Source organism: Labeo rohita, chromosome 22 (assembly GCF_022985175.1).
Source record: "Labeo rohita strain BAU-BD-2019 chromosome 22, IGBB_LRoh.1.0, whole genome shotgun sequence".
NCBI classification, from domain to species: Eukaryota; Metazoa; Chordata; class Actinopteri; order Cypriniformes; family Cyprinidae; genus Labeo; species Labeo rohita.
The window spans coordinates 36053757-36072907 of NC_066890.1; the positions used below are offsets into that span (position 1 = coordinate 36053757).

General features: G+C 41.1%; 1 protein-coding gene across 2 annotated transcripts; it reads left to right on the forward strand.

Moving 5' to 3' along the window:
• The first annotated feature begins 1068 nt into the window (after positions 1 to 1068).
• plcd4a (phospholipase C, delta 4a) lies at positions 1069 to 17050 on the forward strand. Of its 2 annotated transcripts, XM_051094132.1 has the most exons (17): positions 1069 to 1207; positions 2715 to 3023; positions 4965 to 5018; positions 5789 to 5947; positions 7307 to 7535; positions 7860 to 7989; positions 8158 to 8389; positions 8841 to 9042; positions 9127 to 9271; positions 9832 to 9984; positions 10674 to 10841; positions 12768 to 12924; positions 13019 to 13135; positions 14826 to 15004; positions 15100 to 15232; positions 15537 to 15686; positions 15775 to 17050. In XM_051094132.1, exons 3-17 carry the CDS (start codon positions 4979 to 4981, stop codon positions 15864 to 15866), a joined length of 2286 nt encoding a protein of 761 aa, XP_050950089.1. In that variant the 5' UTR covers positions 1069 to 1207; positions 2715 to 3023; positions 4965 to 4978; the 3' UTR covers positions 15867 to 17050. The 2 variants fall into 2 exon arrangements, 1 of the variants encoding a protein (XP_050950089.1); XR_007825203.1 differs by lacking the exon at positions 15775 to 17050 and having other exon boundaries at positions 15100 to 15377; positions 15537 to 15594.
• Positions 17051 to 19151: the final 2101 nt, after the last annotated feature.

Genomic DNA, 19151 nt, shown 5'->3' on the forward strand with positions numbered 1-19151 from the left:
CTTTGGGGATATGTAGTTTTATCTTAAGGAGGCAAGTAGCAATCATCTAGAACACCCTAGTATTCACATCACCCTAGCATTGTAGCACTTAGGCCCGTAGGCAGTGTACTAGCATCACGGTTGAACCATTGATGCCACATGGACTATTTTAACAATGTACTTACTACCTTTCTGGGCCTTGAACATATCAGTTGTGTTGCTGTCTATGCAGGGTCAGAAAGCTCTTGGATTTCATCAAAAATATCTTAATTTGTGTTCCAAAGATGAACGAAGGTCTTACAGGTTTGGAACGATGTGAGGGTGAGTAATTAATGACAGAATTTTCATTTTTGGGTGAACTATCCCTTTAAGTATTCACCTAGCAACACTGTTACCCCTTTTCCACCAAGACAGTTTGAGTGCTGATTTGAAGCCAGAGCCTAGTTTCAATTCTTTGTCTTTCAACACCCAAAGCACCAGCTCTGAACCAGAAAAAATGGTTCGTAAGTAGCACCAAAACATTGCTGGTCTAGAAGTAAAAAACGCTTGCGTCAGGGGCTGGGGGTGGGATTACTGCAACCAAAAAAACGAACAGAAACTTTTGAAATAGCAGCTAAACACGAACGTGTTGGATTCAGCGTGTTTGGATGCCAATGTAAGTTTGCAAAGCCGTTGTTGATATTAGGCTTGTTCGGGATGTGTCAGTGCTGCGTGGACCAGTCAGCATTTGGCGTCAAAGTACTGTGAGAGCAAATCAAAAGCTTAAAGCAGCTTCCCCAGACTTGGTCCTGGAGGGCCGGTGTCCTGCAGAATTAAGCTACAACCCCAATTAAACACACCTGAACCACCTAATTAAGCTCTTAGTAGGCATACTAAGAAACGTCCCAGCAGGTGAGTTGAGGCAAGTTGAACCTAAACTCTGCAGGACACCGACCCTCCAGGATCGAGTTTGGGCAGCCCCGGCTTAAAGAATCGTTTGCTCTCAAATTGCTCTCGCGGTGATTCAGTGTTGTGCACTGGTCGGTCTGTGCAGCGCTGAATCATCTCAACAAGCCTTGTGTGTTTGTGTTTGGTGCTGCTGCATTAGTTTTGCTGGGAAAGATGCAACATATTCAGTGACACAAGACCTGGCTCTATGGTGGCTCTATAGTCCGTCGAAAAGCAAACCGGATCTTTGAAGGCTTGCCAGTTGAACCAACACCCTACCACTGTGGCTCTTTTGACCCAGGTTAGTAAACAAACATGCTAACATCCAACCAGAACATTTTAGCTAGCACATAGCTCTTTTAACTCTGCCAGTTAGCAAGCATGCTAACATGCTAACAACTGTTTAGAACAACAATAGTGTAGCAACACTCTACCATTGTGGCTCTTTTGATCCGGGTTAGTAAACAAACATAGCAAACCACATAGCAACATGCTAACATCCACCCAGAACATGTTAGCTAGCACATAGCTCTTTTGACTCTGTCTGTTAGCAAACATGCTAACACGTTAACAACAATTTACAACACCCTAGCAATGGGGCTCTTTTGATCCAGGTTAATAAACAAACACTTTAGCAACCACATAGCAACATGTTAACATCCACCCAAAACATGTTAGCTAGCGCACAGCTCTTTTGACTCTGGCAGTTAACAAACATGCTAGCATGCTAACAACCATTTAGAACAACAACAGCGTAGCAACACCCTACACTGTAAAACATAAAAAACACAATTTGTTGCGTCAGCTTAAAATAATTTGTTGCTGCCTTAAAATGTTAAGTTCAGTCAACTAAAATAAGTTTAGTCAACTTGAAATGTTAAGTTGTACTAAGTAACAATTTAGATATTTGTGTTTGCTAAACTTAACAGATGGGTAAGTAACCCAGCTGCCTTAAAATTTTAAGTTGATTCAACTCAAATATCTAAGTTGTTACTTAGTATAATTTAACATTTCAAGTTGAATAAACTTTTTTTTGAGTTGACTGAACTTAAAATTTTAAGGCAGCCAGGTTACATATTATTTTAAGTTGACTCAACAAATTGTTTTTTACAGTGTATCATTCTGGCTCTTTTGACTCTGGCTAGCTAACAAACAATGTAGGAACATGCTAACATCCACCCAAAACATGTTAGATAGCACATGTCTCTTTTAACTCTGCCAGTTACCATACATGCTAGCATGCTCACAACCATTTAGTACAACAACAGTGTACTACCATTGTGGCTCTTTTAATCCAGGCTAGTAAACAAACACTTTAGCAACCACATAACAACATGCTAGCTAGCACATAGCTTTTTTGACTTTGCCAATTAACAAGCATGCTAACACGCTAACAACTGTTTAGAACAACAACAGCATAGCAACACCCCACCATTGTGGCTCTTTTGATCCAGGGCAGTAAACAAACACAGTAGCAATCACATAGCGACACACTAGCTCAATCTTTTGACAGTTAGCAAAGACAGAAATACGTTAAAATCCACTCAGAACTGTTGCTTTTTTTGACTCGTAGCATAATGTAATATGCGAACAGCTTCAATAACACAGTCAGTTAGTAACTAGGAACAGCATTTCTGTGAATTCGCTTAGGATTATTTACAAAAGTGTTACATTTCGCATGTGCACGTTTATTCAGTCACGATTAAAGCTTTAGTTTTCACAGCGCAGGAATGCAACACTCCAGTTACGCAATGCGCCGGATTGTGTTTCCACCTCAAAACTGACATACCCTCGTTTTATGTGTACAGTGGACAGAGAGACGCAACACAAAGCAGCCTGAGGGAAGGAAAGCCAAGAGATGTTTTGACTCCCAAAGACAGAAAGTGAGGAGAGGAGACAGAAAGTGTATCTTGACAAGGGGCCCTTGTGGACATCGAGTGGCGTGTGTTGCTGTGGATCTGTGGGTGGGTGGTTGTGCGTCAGAGGGAGGTGTGTTGTGGCGAGATGTGGACAGTCAGTCCGGCTCTGTTGCAGCGGGGGCCACATTACACCGGCTTCTCCTGAGTTATGCTGCTCTTCAAAACTCAAATACAGATCCAACTATGAGCCCACAGAGGGTAAGTCCTCCTTCAACCTTCAACAAGTACCTGACTTTGAAAGTTTATCTATGGATACAGGATACCTGTTCATACCTGTTGCTTGTTTTTTCTTCATGTCTTCTTTAATTATTTATTTCCAAATCACTAATTTCTTTATAATATAGCGAACATACTGCTATTGTTGACACTGTTGTTGTCAGTTGTAGCTTGATGCAGCTCATTTGTATATTGGCATTACAAAAGTCTTAGTTCTTAGTTGTAACAGTAGCTAACAACAAATTAATTGAAATAATCTGGAGAATGTATGCTTGAGTTTAGCATGTTTTTGTTAACTCGTCAGCAATGTTGGACATTTTGGTCCGCCATGTTTAAGGCAAATGGCTTTATGTGAAACCTGAATCTTCATGGCAACTTTGCCTAGGCATTACAACACATCTCTGCTCACATGGTTAGCTTGTGGTGATGTTTTTGTGTTGCTTTTAAATTAATAGTCACAGATGTGTGACTTTTTTTTGTCTGATTTTGCATGGCTGCGCAGTATTTGAGGGCAAGTGTGAGATGCTTTCACAATGAACAGATCCATACAAACATTTAAGAGTCTGAAGCAACAGCTCTAGTGTTGATCCCTGTATTAAAGCCAGACTTCAAGGGGCTTTTTACTAATACAGCCATTTATACTGACTGAAAATGATTGTTTGAAGGTATGGATATGTATTTGTTTAAGCAAAAGCATCAAAAGGGTTGTAAGTTGTATTAATGGAGGAACAGGCTGAAATCGAGACTTAAAAATAGGTTTAATTTTATCACTAATGCAGGTCAGTTTCTCAAAAACATATTTAAGTATTCGGAATATGTACATTTATGTAGTTTCTGTTTTTCTTTTGAATTTATTATTTATGGTTTGTTACTTTTATTGTGGAAGTTACGCTGTTATATATAAAATCTAGCTTTTTATATTAGGGGATGCTTTAAGTATATGTTTTTAATGCATTTCTTAAAATTTACAGGTGTAAATGTTATTGTATCACATTCTAAAAATGCTGGGTTAAAAACAACCCAGCGCTAGGTGAAATATGGACAAACCCAACGATTGGTTGTTTTGACCCAGTTGTTTGCTTAAAAGTTACTGTATTTCTGGCTTAAAATGAACCCAAAATAGGTTGCAAATTAACATTTATTAATGTGTTCAATAAATGAACATGTATTAGTAAGTTGAATAAGCAATAATTAAATAATAAACCTTTTTTCAATTGCTTATTAATAAATGTTCACCTTTTGATAATTGCTAATGCCTCTAGTAATTATGTGTCTGATTTTTAATTTACAACCTATTTTGAGTTCATTTTAAGCCAGCCATATAATCATTTTTAAACAATAGTTGAGTTAAATAAAACTACCTAGACGGTAACCCTAACCCCAACCCTACCCAGCACTGGGTTGTATTTAACCCAGCATTTTTAGAGTGTAAATACGAAGTATATACCATAAAATTTGTGACCTTGGACCACAAAACCAGTCATAAGGGTCTTTTTTAATTAAAAGCTGAATAAATAAGCATTCTATTGATTTATGGTTTGTTAAGATAGGACAACATTTGGCTGAGATACATCTATTTGAAAATCTGGAATCTGAGAGAAAATCGCCTTTAAAGTTCAAAAGTCCAAATGAAGCACTTAGCAATGTATCTTACTAATCAAAAAATTACGTTTTGATATATTTATGGTAAGAAATTTACAAAATATCTTCATGGAACGTGATCTTTACTTAATAGCCTTATGATTTTTGCCATAAAAGAAAAATCGATAATTTTGACCCATACAATGTATTTTTGGCTAGTGCTACAAATATACCCATGCTACGTACGGCTTTCACATTTTTTTTTTTTGTAATATTCGTTTCTCCATTTCTGCCAGTGTGATTCTTTCATTTCTTCTCTCTTTTCTCCATTTACTGAAACAGGAGACGTCTAAAAAATGACAGAACGACAGATGGCTTCTACTGAAAGGAGCCTACGTAAGTTTACATTTTGTCTACAGTTTGCTTATATAAAAATGGCTATTATAGACTGTCGATGTAAACATTTTTACGGTGATATGAAGGCTATTCTGTCAGTTCTGGTAAATCTTCAAATGTTTCTACAAATATTGTAAAACTGCTCAATGGAACAAACTCTTGGAAGGTTGATAGAATGGCTAAATTATATCTTATTTTGCATTTAAAATGCTAAATATTAGATCAAATCTAAATAACAATTCTGTTTGCTCATCTGAAAGTTAAGGTGATAATACATGGGACAATGGTGCTGTGCAGTTTTGCCAAGAGATGTTGCTTGGGGACTTTGCCATTGAAAATGGGCAACAAATTTCTATATGGATACATTAGATCAGTCTTAGGCCCTGTGTCTCACCTGGTTGCCCATTGACAACAACATTGCACAGCAACATTGCTCAGAAAGTTGCCCCCTGTATCATCACCTTTAGAGTACTAGCAAGTACTCTTAAAATGTATGCCAAAACCCATTTCATTGATATCTATACCAGGGATGGGCAACTTCAGTCCTGGAGGGCCTGCAGAATTTAGCTCCAACCCTAATCAAACACAGGACAGTGGACAGTGGCCCTCCAGGCCTGAAGTTGCCCATCCCTAATCTATACAATAGGAGGATTCATTATCTGCTCATGAGAGGCAGGGATGTTTTTAGCGTGTTATGTTTACATGATGTGCTGAGAATCTGGGTCAGGTGCATTACCTGTTGTCTGACCCTCTCGTCTCCTGCTCCTCAGGTATCCAGGCTGATGATGACCTGAAGTCTATGTTTGTCGGCACAGTGATGAGAAAAATCAAATCTCGCACCTGGAAAAAGCAGCGTTATTTCCGGCTACAAGAAGACTGCATGACTATCTGGTACAAGAGCAAGAAAGCAGGAAATGCACACTCCACCTGTAAGTAATGCTTACAAGATCCACAATCTGTAATTAGTAGTCATTTATCCACAGCAAAGTGTTGTACTATGAGAACAATCCCATATGCCAGGGGTGTCCAGTCCCCCTTCTAGAGGTCTTGGAGAATTTAGTTGCAATACACTTTCCTGAAAGTTTGTAGTAATCTGGAAGACCTTCATTAGCTGGTTCAAGTGTGTTTAATTAGGGCTTGAGCAAAACTCTGCTGGAAGGTGACCCTCCAATGCAGGATTAGACTCTGCTGTTTAAGAGTCTTACTTAATATCTTAATAGTGATAGTTTACGGATCAACGCTTCCTGTGGTTGAACCTATAACCAGCCTAGAACACCTACACCATTACCCTAGGCAGAAACATAGCAGCTTCATATAAAGTATTTTCAGAACTTCTAGATCAGGCATGGGCAAACTCGGTCCTGGAGGGCCAGTGTCCCCTGCTCTAGAATGGATGTAGGGCAGGGATGGGCAACTACAGTTCTGGAGTGCTGGTGCCCTGCAGAGTTTAGCTCCAACTTGCCTCAACACACCTGCCTGGAAGTTTCTAGTAGGTCTAGTAAGACATTAATTATCTGATTCAGTTGTGTCTAATTAGGATTGGAGCTAAACTATGCAGGACACCGGCCCTCCAGGGCCGAGTTTGCCATGCCTGCTCAAGACTCAGGGGTATTCGCTTCTGTTCCTTGGAGGGCTCCAACACACCTGCCTAGAAGTTTGTAGTAATTGCAGAGACATTGATTAGCTAGTTTAGGTGTGTAGGGCAGGCATGGGCAACTTCAGTTCTGGAGGGCTGGTGCCCTGCAGAGTTTGGCTTCAACTTGCTTCAACACATCTGCCTGGAAGTTTCTCGTATGCCTAGTAAGACCTTGATTAGCTGATTCAGGTGTTTATTTAGGGTTAGAGCTAAATTCTGCAGGACAGGGCCACAGGACAGAGTTTTGACACGCCTGGTGTAGGGTTTAGGTGGGGGTCAAAGTTTGAGTCTTAATCTTGTTTTATTTTGGTATTGAGATCTCTCGAGACCACATAAATGTTGCATTTGTATGGGTCTGGGTCTTGATAGGCCAAATATTGGTCTAGTCTTGTCTCCAACTTTTAGGGTTTAGGGCAGGAGTAGGCAAGGTCGATCCTACAGAGCTGCTGCCCTGCAGAGTTTAGCTCCAACCCTAATCAAACACACCTGAACAAGTTAATCAGTGTCTTCAGGATTACTAAGGCTATAGGCAGGTGAGATTTTTTTCAGGGTTAGAGCTAATCTCTTCAGGACAATGGCTCTCTAGGACCGAACTTGTCTACCCCTGGTTTAGAGGATAGATATGTAAATGTTTGTCTGTGTGTGTCTATAGTTTCTGTGGGTGATGTGGAAGCTGTACGGGAAGGGCACCAATCTGAGGTTCTGCTCAGCATTGCTGACGAGTTCCCACCTGACCGCTGCTTCACCCTAGTGTTCCGCGGTCGACGGGGCAACTTGGACCTAGTGGCCGAATCAGCGGGGGAGGCGCAATCATGGATTAAAGGGATACGCAAACTCATCGATAACCTGGAGAACATGGGGCAGAGAGAGAAACTAGACCAGTATCCTTTACTGTCACTCTTTATCTGCCTGTCTATCATTCCACTCTCTGTCCATCTTACACGCACAAGGTTTCACGCAGGCTAAAAGGCATTAAAGGACACTTAAATACACTGTGACTGCTTTCACTCCATGTTGTGCAACATAATTTATGCAAGTTGGACATGTTCCTGGGACAACATTCTTGTTTCTCTAAGTTTCAACCCTGTCCCTAATGATATGGAGGTCCTTGACCTCCTAAACATAACCCTAAAATCAGTTGACAAGAACCCTACTTTGGTAAATCATACCAAGCACTTTGGTTTTCCCTTAAATGCTGTTTCCAGATGGATCTGTGATTGGTTTAAGAAAGCAGACAAAAACAGGGATGGGCGGATGAACTTTAAGGAAGTCCGAGATCTCTTAAAGATGATGAATGTGGACATGAACGAGCATCACGCTCTTCGTCTCTTTACAGTAAGTGCACATTTATGGCCAATTTATGGTTCCATTGTTGTACCACTTGATGTAGCTTAAATTCAATCACAGTTTTGACACCAGACACACTTAAGTTATTATTTGGTGATCCTTTTTTCGAGCTAGTTGCTCGTATTTGTACACTTTGGAACTTCTATTGTTCTGCAGATGGCAGACAAGTCTCAATCAGGAGCTCTTGAAGATGATGAGTTTGTGCTGTTCTATAAGATGCTGACTCAGCGTGAGGATGTCCTCAGAGTGTTTCAGGAATTTTCAGGTGATGGGCAGAAGCTAACGCTCCAAGATCTGAAAGATTTCCTACGGGAGGAACAGCTACATGAGGATGGAGTTCAGCAGTATGCACTAAAGCTCATTGAATGCTATGAACCTTCAGATACAGGTAACTAACAATATTGTACTTTTTCTCTCTCAAGTTTCTTCAAAGCTTGGGATATTTGTATTTTACTTTCCACCTACCATTAATCTGTTTAAATCAGGGGTGCCCAAACTTGGTCCTGGAGGGCCGGTGTCCTGCAGAGTTTAGCTCCAACTTGCCTTAACACACCTGCCGGGAAGTTTCTAGTATGCCTAGTAAGAGTTTGATTAGCTGGTTCACGTGTGCCTGGGGTTGGACCTAAACTCTGCAGGACAGCAGCCTTCCAGGACTGAGTTTGGGCACCCCTGGTTTAGATGATCCTCAGTGGTTTGGCTTCTTGTCCCAAACTAATTTATATTACAATGTTTATATTACAATAACATTTTGTTCCAGGTATCCTAATGCTCCATTTTGTGTTCTTGACATCTTGGCTCACCTTTAAATGCATTAATTTCTTTACCTTATGTGGTTATAGCAAGAATGTTGCAAGCGATGACGTTCGATGGTTTTCTGATGTACCTGAGCTCACCAGAGGGCTCTATCTTCAACCCTACCATGGTGGAACTCTACCAGGACATGACTCAGCCTCTTTGTCATTACTTCATATCGTCTTCTCATAACACGTATCTTCTGGAGGACCAAATCAGAGGACACAGCAGTGTAGAAGGCTACATACGGTACGTTTCAAGAAGACGTTTCCTTAAATTCTTGAAGCTTCAGTTCTTTATATTTGTAAATAGTAACTTGCATCTGTGTTTTAGAGCACTAAAACGTGGCTGTCGATGTGTAGAAGTAGACTGCTGGGATGGACCAAATGGAGAACCAATCGTCTACCATGGACATACGTTCACTTCCAAGATCTTCTTCAAGGATGTTGTCACTGTGCTGGGCAACTATGCATTCAAAGTATGTCACAACTTGTGGCTTTGTTTTCATTCACTCTTTCACAACTGCAGATTCCTGACAAGAAAGTTCTGTGGTGTTGCCATGGTATAATGATGTTATCAGGTGGTAATAATGCAGTATTTTGATATTTCATGGTAATGAATGATTAAAATATCCAAATACTATGGTATTTATGTGATTCTCTAATGTAAATCAAGGAATACAACAGGTACTTCAAAGAATACCAAGGTATCGGCATGGCAAATCTGGTTCTATAACTGTACTATGGTGTAGACCCATATAGGTCCATAACTCTTAATAATTTTTATATCCCTCATGATTTCTTTCTTCATCTTTCAGCTTTGTAAACTGGTTTAGAGTACTGTACTAGCTTGCATTTTTGTGTGTGTGACAGAGTAAGGCCAGGTGCACTCTGAGCCAGGGCACCATGCCCTGTTTGTGTGTAATGTGATCTAGGGTAGTCGACCCCTGCCTGGCAGTGTGTTAGCCGCAGTTCTGTGTTGAGTGTTTCATTTCACTCCATCACTTATTCACACACACACACGCTCTCCCTTCTGCAGGCATCGCAGTACCCTGTCATCCTGTCCATTGAGAACCACTGCAGTGTAGAGCAGCAGAAAGTCATGGCCCAACACCTCACCCAGATCCTAGGAGACAAGCTGCTGAAAAGCCCTTTAGATGGAAAGATTCCCATCGGCCTCCCGTCTCCTGAGGTGAGCCAGAGAGCATGAATGCATGTGGTCAGTTAAACAAGTACTTCCACTTAATTGCTCCCTAATGGGCAGTAAATGTCTAACAGTGCTCATTCATCTTGAAGAGTCAAAGATCTTGAAGTTTCCACCCCATGAACAGACATGTGTATCAGAGTTCAGAGTGTGGTGACCTCTCCAGGATACATTCACTTTCTCCGGCCATTCACCTGGGGCGGCAGCCATATGATCTATGTCCATGTGACCCAGCCACACTGAATTATTAAAGCAAACAATAATAACCCCCAACCCAACAAACACACACGACCCTGCTAAGACCAGCTCAGACTAGCATGAATTACCTTGCTTGTCAAGGCTTTCTTAGGATAGTTTCTCTGGTCTTTCTGGTAAAACTTGCTGAGCAGTGAACACTTGCTGGTTAAGAAGCCTGCACAGCACCACTGTCATTTCAACAGGGTCTAACCAGAGGCCCTGTATCACCGACAAGACCAGCATAGCTGTTAGCCACTAGCACTTAACTGAACATCATTGTCTTGCTGGTTTAGGTGCAAATTTATTGCATTCCTGTTTGACTAACCACTAGTAAAGTCTTTGTGTGTCCATGTTCACTGTTAAAGTCTCTTACTATAAGAGATTTCTGATGGTTGCTGATGAAAAGTGTATCTTGTCTATATATGTGTGTGTCTGTGTAGGACCTGAAAGGGAAGATTCTGTTGAAAGGAAAGAAGATAGGTGGATTAGAGGATAGCATGAATGGGGTGGTGGATGACCCTTTGATGGGAGAGGTGAGCGACGAAGAGGAGACTGCTGAAATTGATGATGACCATCATCGCAGCGACAGCATACGGCATAGAGTCAAGGTACAGTGATACATTTCAAGAGAGATGTTTGTATACATGTACTAATTATAGTAGCCATAATTTACCAAATGATGATCAAGATGAATTCTACAACCTTGCAATTGAGCCATGCAGTGGTGTAGCCACATCAGTAAAGTTTTCAAACCCCAGCAAAGGTAGACTACTGTTGTACCCTTGAACAAGACCCATACCCTTAGGTTACTCAAAGGTAGGGATGGGCGACTTTGGTCCTGGAAGGGTTTAGCTCCAATTCTAATCAAACACACCTGAACAAGCTAATCAATGACTCCAAGATCAATAGAAAGCTACAAGCAGGTATGTTTGATTAGGGTTGGAGCTAAACTCTGCAGGACAGTGGCCCTCCAGGAGCAAAGATACCCAGTTCTGCTCAAGATGGACTGTTCCTGTAACTAGTACACTGTAAATCACTCTAGGTAGAAGTGGCAGCTTAATGGCTAATTAGTAGGTAACAACAAAATAATGTTAAAGATAATGGGGCATATCTAGGATAAAGTTTCTTTGGCAACTTCAGGAGCCAACGTATTGTAAAATATTGAATGGCGGTCTCGTCTCATTGGGAGTCTATCAGGTCTTCATCAGAACTTTGCGGTGCTGTGTCCTCGAGTAAGAGTTACAGTCTGCCACAACTTCAACCGCAAGATTCAAATTTAATTACGTAATAGACTCCTTCAGTTTCATCTCTGAAAACTTCCACTTCTGAACAGGAGTTGTGCCAACTTCAAGTGAAAAAATCAAGCTGTAGACCTGGGTGTCTCATGTTGAAGATAGCAAAAATGTTCTGACAGCCAAGAGATGCTCAGTGGCTCTGAAAATGGGTGGATTGCATAAAGCACTAATAAAAGATGGATGGGATGACACTGGAGCAATCTTGGGAAGGAAGTAGACCAGCAAACAAGAAAAGGCAAGAGAGAAAGTCAGAGATAAGACAGAAACGGCATATCTTCTGTGGTCTTCTGCCATCTGATAGGTGGCCATGTACATTTGCTGGCACTGCTGTTACCATGTGACACTTGATTCTTTGAACTCTGGTTAGCTGAAGTCAGGGATCACCTCTCTTGGTTTCTCCAATCCGAGATACAGCCATCTTGATGATTCATCAACTGGAAAAAAGTTGGCATGGAAGGTTTAGCTTTTAATCTGCACACAAGCACTGCTCTGCCTTGTTGGATAACCAATTTAGGCCAATTACTAAATAGTCATTTAGTTGACAAATTTACCTCAAGTGTACCATTACTCTTGCTCAGTGCTACAATGTTGAAGGATTAACCCTTGCTGGCTTTGAACCAATTTTTCATTACCAGTCCAGATCTAGGCTACACCACTCTAAGCAAGTTTGAATATCATGTTAAGATGGCACAGCAGGTTGGCAAGAATATACCCAACAGATGGTAGTGTAAGATGAAGCCAGGTGGATACCTGGCCTCATTATCCAAGGGTCGTCTGTCATGACATTGTCTAAGTAGCCCTGGGTTCAGTGGTTTAGGTAGCAGAACTGAATGCTTGCATTAAAACCACATCATACAATCTAGCTAGCACCCTTCTCAAATACCACAATCATGTTGAGGTTTTAGTTGCTGTTGAAGTAGTTTAAAGGCTGTCAACATCAGTCCTTTGTGTCCTTATTCCTTAGCAACTCTTAGATGGGTTAGCTTAGGGGTCTCCAAACTTAGTCCTGGAGGGCCGGTGTCCTCTAGAGTTTTGCTTCAACCCTAATTAAACACACCTGAACCTGCTGATCAAAGTCTTACTAGGCATGCTAGAAACTTTCAGGCAGGTGTGTTGAGGTAAGTTGGAGCTAAACTCTACAGGACACCGGCCCTCCAGGACTGAGTTTGGAGACCCGTAGGTTAGCTGGTTTGTCAAATTGTTTTCTAGCCTGTTAAGGACTGTTTTTGTACTGTCTAGAAATCCAAGCAGCGTCTCTCTAAAGAGCTGTCGGACTGTGTGGTTTACTGCAAGAGTGTCCACTTTAGCAGCTTTAAACATTCACGAATTCACTCCAAGTTTTACGAGATCTCCTCCTTCACGGAGTCTAAGGCCCGGAAACACATAAGGGAGGCAGGTAAAGGAAACATGAGTCTGACTGCTTATAACAGCTCATCAATTATTTTTTTAGAGAATTGTATTGTCTTACTGTGTTTGTCCCTGTGCTACAGGAGCAGAGTTTGTTCTTCACAATGCTCGCCAGCTGAGCCGGGTTTACCCCAGTGGTTTAAGAACAGACTCATCCAACTTCAACCCACAGGATATGTGGAACGCAGGGTGCCAAATTGGTGAGCCTACTGGTTTAAAATAAATGGTTAAAATATGAATATTTCACAATTCATAAGATTCTACAGTAGGTTAGCTATCTTAGGATTCATGAGGGCTTTCATGGAACATTACTATAAATTGAGATTAAGAAAATTTTGATTAATAGCTAGCTTGGGTCAACTTATGTGCTAGAAATTAGATGACTAGCCTGTTGAAACAAACTGCTTTAACCAGCCTAGCTTTAACTAAGTGGTGTGTTGGTTTAGTTAGCCATAGAACTGGTTAGGGTAGGGGAGAGAAATTTTAGGCACTTATCAGCTGGTTGGACTGGAAGTTAAGGTTTTTGAGGAAAACATTCTACACAATCCCAGCCGAGGAATAAAGGTCTTATCTACTGAACCAATAAAAAAAAATCAAAATGTATATACATTTTAACCACCAATGGTCGTCTTGCACTAGCTTGACTTTATGCATTATGTAGTCATGTTGGAAAGGTCACTCACAGTTAGTTCTTCGTCTGTATACTCTAGGGCTGCCCTCGACTTAAGAGTTTTCTGATCAACTAGTAGTCACTCATTTTAAGCATTAGTCAACTATTAGTCATGTTTATTAAAAAAAAACATATGAATCATAATAATGAGCCTTTAATTGCCTACATAGTCTAAAAAGTGTTCAAGCACACACAAAAAAAACTTGCCACAGCACACCAGCAGATATAATGACAATGAATGTGTCAGGGAAAACCAGTAAGGAGACAGCATTAACGTTTTAATAATTTATTGATAAACTAATGATTTCTTTGTTTTTGGCTTAAGAGATAAAGCCGGTGACACTGACTCGTCATCTCCACTGTTTTATTTTTGAATTGGTTCATTTAAAAGCAGACATTTCACTCTTTGTAGATTTATTTTATGTCTGTAAGGCAAGTATACATTGAGTCTAGAAGTTTCAGAGAAACCAAGGTGGCAGAAAGCGAATCCTGTTTGCTTTCATTATTTTACAAAAGTGCAACGTTTCGTTGTTATTGTGAGTGCACACAAATAAATATAGAGTTTTTACAGATTCAAAAGATGTAATACACTTATCTGTATGACCAAAAATGAGTATTTTAAGAGCAAGTGACCGCATCACCGATTCCACACTTGAATAGTGCATTTTTCTAGGTTAACATTAGATTGAGTGCCCATGTAAAGCTGTTAATACATACATCTTTTAGATGAAAAGCCATATTTGAGGTCAGTGAATAATAGGTAAGCATTTATATGTCCTGCTCGATGTGCTATATTACCAGACCATTCGTTTCAGTACATAAGACCCTTATTCCTTGGCTGGGATCGTGTAGAGCCTTTTGAAGCTGCGTTGGTTCCCACTGAAGTCCACTAAATGGAGAAAAATCCTGAAATGTTTTTCTCAGAAACCTTAATTTCTTTTCGAAAGAAAGACCTGAACATCTTTGATGACATAGGGGTGAGTATATTATCAGGAAATTTTTATTCTGGAAGTGAACTCATTCTTTAATATAGACTATTCAAAGTTGATGAGCATTCCTGGTTATCTAGTCAAAACATCACTAGTGTAACAGCCTAAATCGCCACTCTTTATTCATGAAAATGGAAAATGTTCCAATAGACATTGTTTTAAGCAAGATCTGTTACTACTCAATACAAATGGTGGTAAATATTTTTCACTGCACTTATTTTCTCTTCTCAGTTGCTCTGAACTTTCAGACCGCAGGGGTTGAGATGGATCTAAACGATGGCTTATTCAGTCAAAACAGTCATTGTGGCTACGTACTGAAACCAGCATTCATGCGCAACATAGACGAACGGTTTGACCCAGAAAACCCCCAAAACCGAGATGGTTACAAGCCGCTTAGCCTGTCTATACAGGTACAAACCTGAATTTCTGTGCATGTGCTGGTGTTGTAACATATATATGTATATATATATATATGCTAAACCTGCTTATATTGCGTTCTTTTCAGGTAATCAGCGGCCAACAGCTTCCAAAGGTAAACATCAAGGAGGGCTCAATCATCGATCCCCTCGTTCGGGTGGAAATTCACGGCATACCACTGGACCAGGCCAAGCAGGAAACCAGATACATTGACAACAACGGTCAGTTAAAACGTATAGGACGGAGTTGTGTCTAGACTGAGAAAGCCTAGACGCAGTTAAACCAGAGATCTAGTTGCGTTCGAAAGACTGAACAAACTTGAAACAAATCTTGTTTTCGAACAAATGGTTTTGGACCTGCGCTAAGGTTCGTGGTGAATGTATATTATTTATATACTGCATATTACTGTAAGTTCTTTACAATTTTAATAACATTTGAGCAGTTGACTTAAAAAGTCCTGTGTGTAAAGTACAAATATTCCATGTACTATTTTAATTAAAATCAGCTACCTATTTGTCTCTGCAGGTTTTAACCCAGTATGGTACGACATGCTTCAGTTCACAATTCACGTCCCTGAGTTGGCGCTGGTACGGTTTGTCGTCGAGGACTATGATAAAACATCAAAGAATGACTTTGTGGGACAATTCACTCTCCCTTTCACCTGTATTCAGCCAGGTACGTCTCTGTTCCACCAAATGCATCAAAAATTTATCCTCCGTGGAGCTTTTGTTAAATACTAAGCACGTTTTGTTCTTTCCCGCAGGATATCGTCACATCCATCTGCTGTCTAAGGACGGCACCAGCATAGCTCCTTCCTCGCTATTTGTTAATGTCAGGATAACTAAACTAACATAAAGTGACTAAAGTTAAAGTTGTCTTATACAGGCACAAACTATAAAAAGCAATAATTTCAAGTCTTCCCAGTCAACACTTGTTTGCAGAATGCTGATATTCTAATAAATCCAGTAAAAATGTATTAAAAAGTAACAATTTACAATTTTAAGGTAAAGTTGTGTTGCTGTAGATTTAGTTAATCTGTACGCCAAATAATTTTATAGAAATTTTATTTAATGTTATTAAGATTTGTGTGATTGTAGGAAGCTGTATCTGAATATAACTTTATTAAGATACAAATATATATGCATAAGGAATGAGTCCTATTTTGGTTTGCTTTTAAGACTAAAATATAGATTTTTCCTTAAATTTTAGGCTGAAATATGCTCAGGCAAAATATATTATTTGTCTTGTTTTCCTGGACAAACATTTAAACATTCTTAAATTAAGAAAAATTTACTTAAGATGCAAAAATGATTAGATATTGTCATGTTTTCTGAAAAACTAAATACAAACATGTATTGTTTTAAAACTAAGCTCACTTATTCTTAATTTAAGAATGTTTAGATGTTTGTACTGAAAAACAATACAAAAATCATATGGATATTTCATTTGAGATTCACCCAATGTTATTTTTACAATGCATGGCAAGTCTTTACATCTTGCTTTGTGCATTTTAGAAATATTTCAGTAGAAATATATTTGCTTTCTTAATCGTACCACTCCATTTCAGTAGTATTTACAGTAGTGTGTGTGTGTTAACTGTTCCTTTGGAATAAAGTACAGAGATAATGGGCTCAAGGGCTCAATTACAATCTTACTTTGGCCCCAAAGTACCTCAGGGGCCAGACTCAATTACACAGAGATACAGAAGGAGGGCAGTGAAAATTACCCCGTCTGTTCCCACCTACCTGGATACAGTATACCATAGTATACATTTCGAAATACATATATACTCTTGAATGCACCTAGCATGTATAAGTGAACTTAAAGTAGATTATTCTGAATCATGTCAAGACATTTGTTAAATCAAATGTATGCTGCTGGACTAATAGTGTTATATTTTTTGTATTTCTAAGCTGCGTATGTTGGATCTATATACTGTTTTTGTATTATTGTTCAGTAACTATCTGTAAACTGTCTGTTTTGCTTGTGTATATATGTACGTATGTATTTATTTGCCATATTCATCAAAGAATAAAGATAATTTTGAAGGGATGCCCTTGTCAACACAGGTTCCAGTTCCAATTTACAGATGAGAAAAACAACTTTACACCACTAAGTTAAAGCCGCTCTGTGCCTGCTCAAAATTCAGCGTAAAGGCACAATGATAAACTGACTGAATTTATGCCTGCTTTGACCCACCTCAGTAGTATCAAAATATACAGCTTTTTTTTTGTGTGTAAATACATTCATGCCACCTCTGAGCAGCAATCTGTGTAAAGACCTTTAAATGCCACTTCAGAAGTGCTTCTGTGCCACCTTTGCAGTGTGAATTTATTGTAACACCAACTTTACATCACAAAGGTGGTTGAAATGGCATTTTCGGTCTTCACAGAGGATGTTTAATGCTGCTCAGAGGTGGCATAAATGCATTTAAACAGCAAATACAACTATGGATTGATATTAGGAGCGAGGTAAGTCAAAGCTGGCTTAATTTAGTATGGCTTTTATGCAGCAATAGCCAAAAATACATGGACCTTTCTCACATTTCTGGGTTTCTCATAGCGGAAGTCGTCATTGTTGGGTAAAATCCGAATGGAATGGGACAATACCACAAATATATTTTTGGCATTCCCATTTGCTCAAACAGCAAAAGAAAAACTACACAATAGTGTTTTCACGACTTTCACTTAAAAGAAAAAAAATTGAGAGAGACTGATATCGGCAGTCACAAGAGAGAACAACAATAAAGACCGACAGGGAACTCATGACAAAGACAGATATATAAAGGCTAACTAATAATGACAGACAGGTGAACCAGATAACGCTAACAAGGACTAAACCAAAGTAGACAGATCGACGGGGGGAGACAATGGGAGAAACCAAGAATACAAACAGACAGAACTGTGACATTACACCCCCTTCCGAATAGGCGCGTCCTCGCGCCGTAGAAAACAAAAAACAAAACAGACAAGAGGGGCGAAAAAACAGTAGAAAGACAGAGTCCATGTGGGAGGAGGCTTTGGCGGAGGACGGAACCCCGGGAGGGGGACAAAAAACAGAGTAATAAGGGCAAAAAACAAAGTCCAAGGCGGTGACGATGGTGGGAGGAGCCAGGGAGGAAACAGGAGGGACCCAGAGCAGGAGGAACCTAGCAGGACCCAGAACGCAGCATGATGACCCACGGTGGAGCCGATGGAGGGAGGAGCCATGGTGGAAGAAGGGCTGACGACTCCATGGGGCCGACCGACGGAGGTGGAGCCGCTGGCGGAGGAGCCCGAGACGGAGAGTCGAAGATCCAGGGCGACACCAAGGATCCGGAGGGCCAAGGCGGAGCCCTAGGCTCTGGCGACCAAGGCGTAGGCGGAGATCCGGAGGTCCGCGGCGGAGCCGGAGCGACAGAGGATGGAGGCTGTGCCGGAGGGAGGGAGGAGTCCTTAGGAGCCGGTGGGACGGAGTGACGAGGCGCAGCCGGAGGAACAGAGTCCTGAGGTGACGGAGGGACGACGACCGACCAGGGCGGAGCCGGAAAGACGAGGGAGCCCGGTGGAGCTGGTGGACCGATGGGCGACGATGGAGACGAGGGCGCTGAGAGCCGTGGTGGAGCCGCAGGGTCGGCGGGCCGAGGCGGAGTTCTGGACTCTGAGGCTGGAGGCGGAGATGAGGGATCCTCCAGCCCTGACACCGATGGAAGCTGGCAGACCCGCGGCGAGCCCACTGCACAGGTGGTGGGCTGAGGGTGAGCAGAGGGGCTGTCAGGGGACAGCGGTGAGCAGACAGTCGGTGACATAGGCAGAAGAGAGAGGGTGGGTGGGGATTCCATACAGGCATGCATAACGTGACAGGTAGATATTTCTGTAAAGAAGTCTATTAAATCCCCAGAGTCATTTTCTAGAACTTCCATAGAAAAATCAATTAAGTCCCCAGAGTTTTCTTCCAGCTCACCCCCAGCGGTGGTGCAGTGGGCAGGGCTCTCCATAGCCCTCTCTTGCTCCACGCAGCACTCCACCGTCACGAATGTAGTGGCCGGCTCTCGCACCTGGTCAGATGTGTCAGGCTCTGGCTCTGTCGCTCTTGGCTCTGGCTCTTCATCTGCGGTGGACTCGGGCTCAAACTCCGCTTGTCGGGGTGATGGTTGGCTGG

What these genes read in the sequence shown, in the direction of transcription:
- plcd4a (XM_051094132.1), top strand. Translation starts at nt 4,979, where the DNA reads ATGACAGAACGACAGATGGCTTCTACTGAAAGGAGCCTAC. An exon ending in AGGAAATGCACACTCCACCT is followed by an intron (nt 5,948 to 7,306) that starts GTAAGTAATGCT and finishes GTGTGTCTATAG; the next exon opens with TTTCTGTGGGTGATGTGGAA. An exon ending in TGGGCAACTATGCATTCAAA is followed by an intron (nt 9,272 to 9,831) that starts GTATGTCACAAC and finishes TCCCTTCTGCAG; the next exon opens with GCATCGCAGTACCCTGTCAT.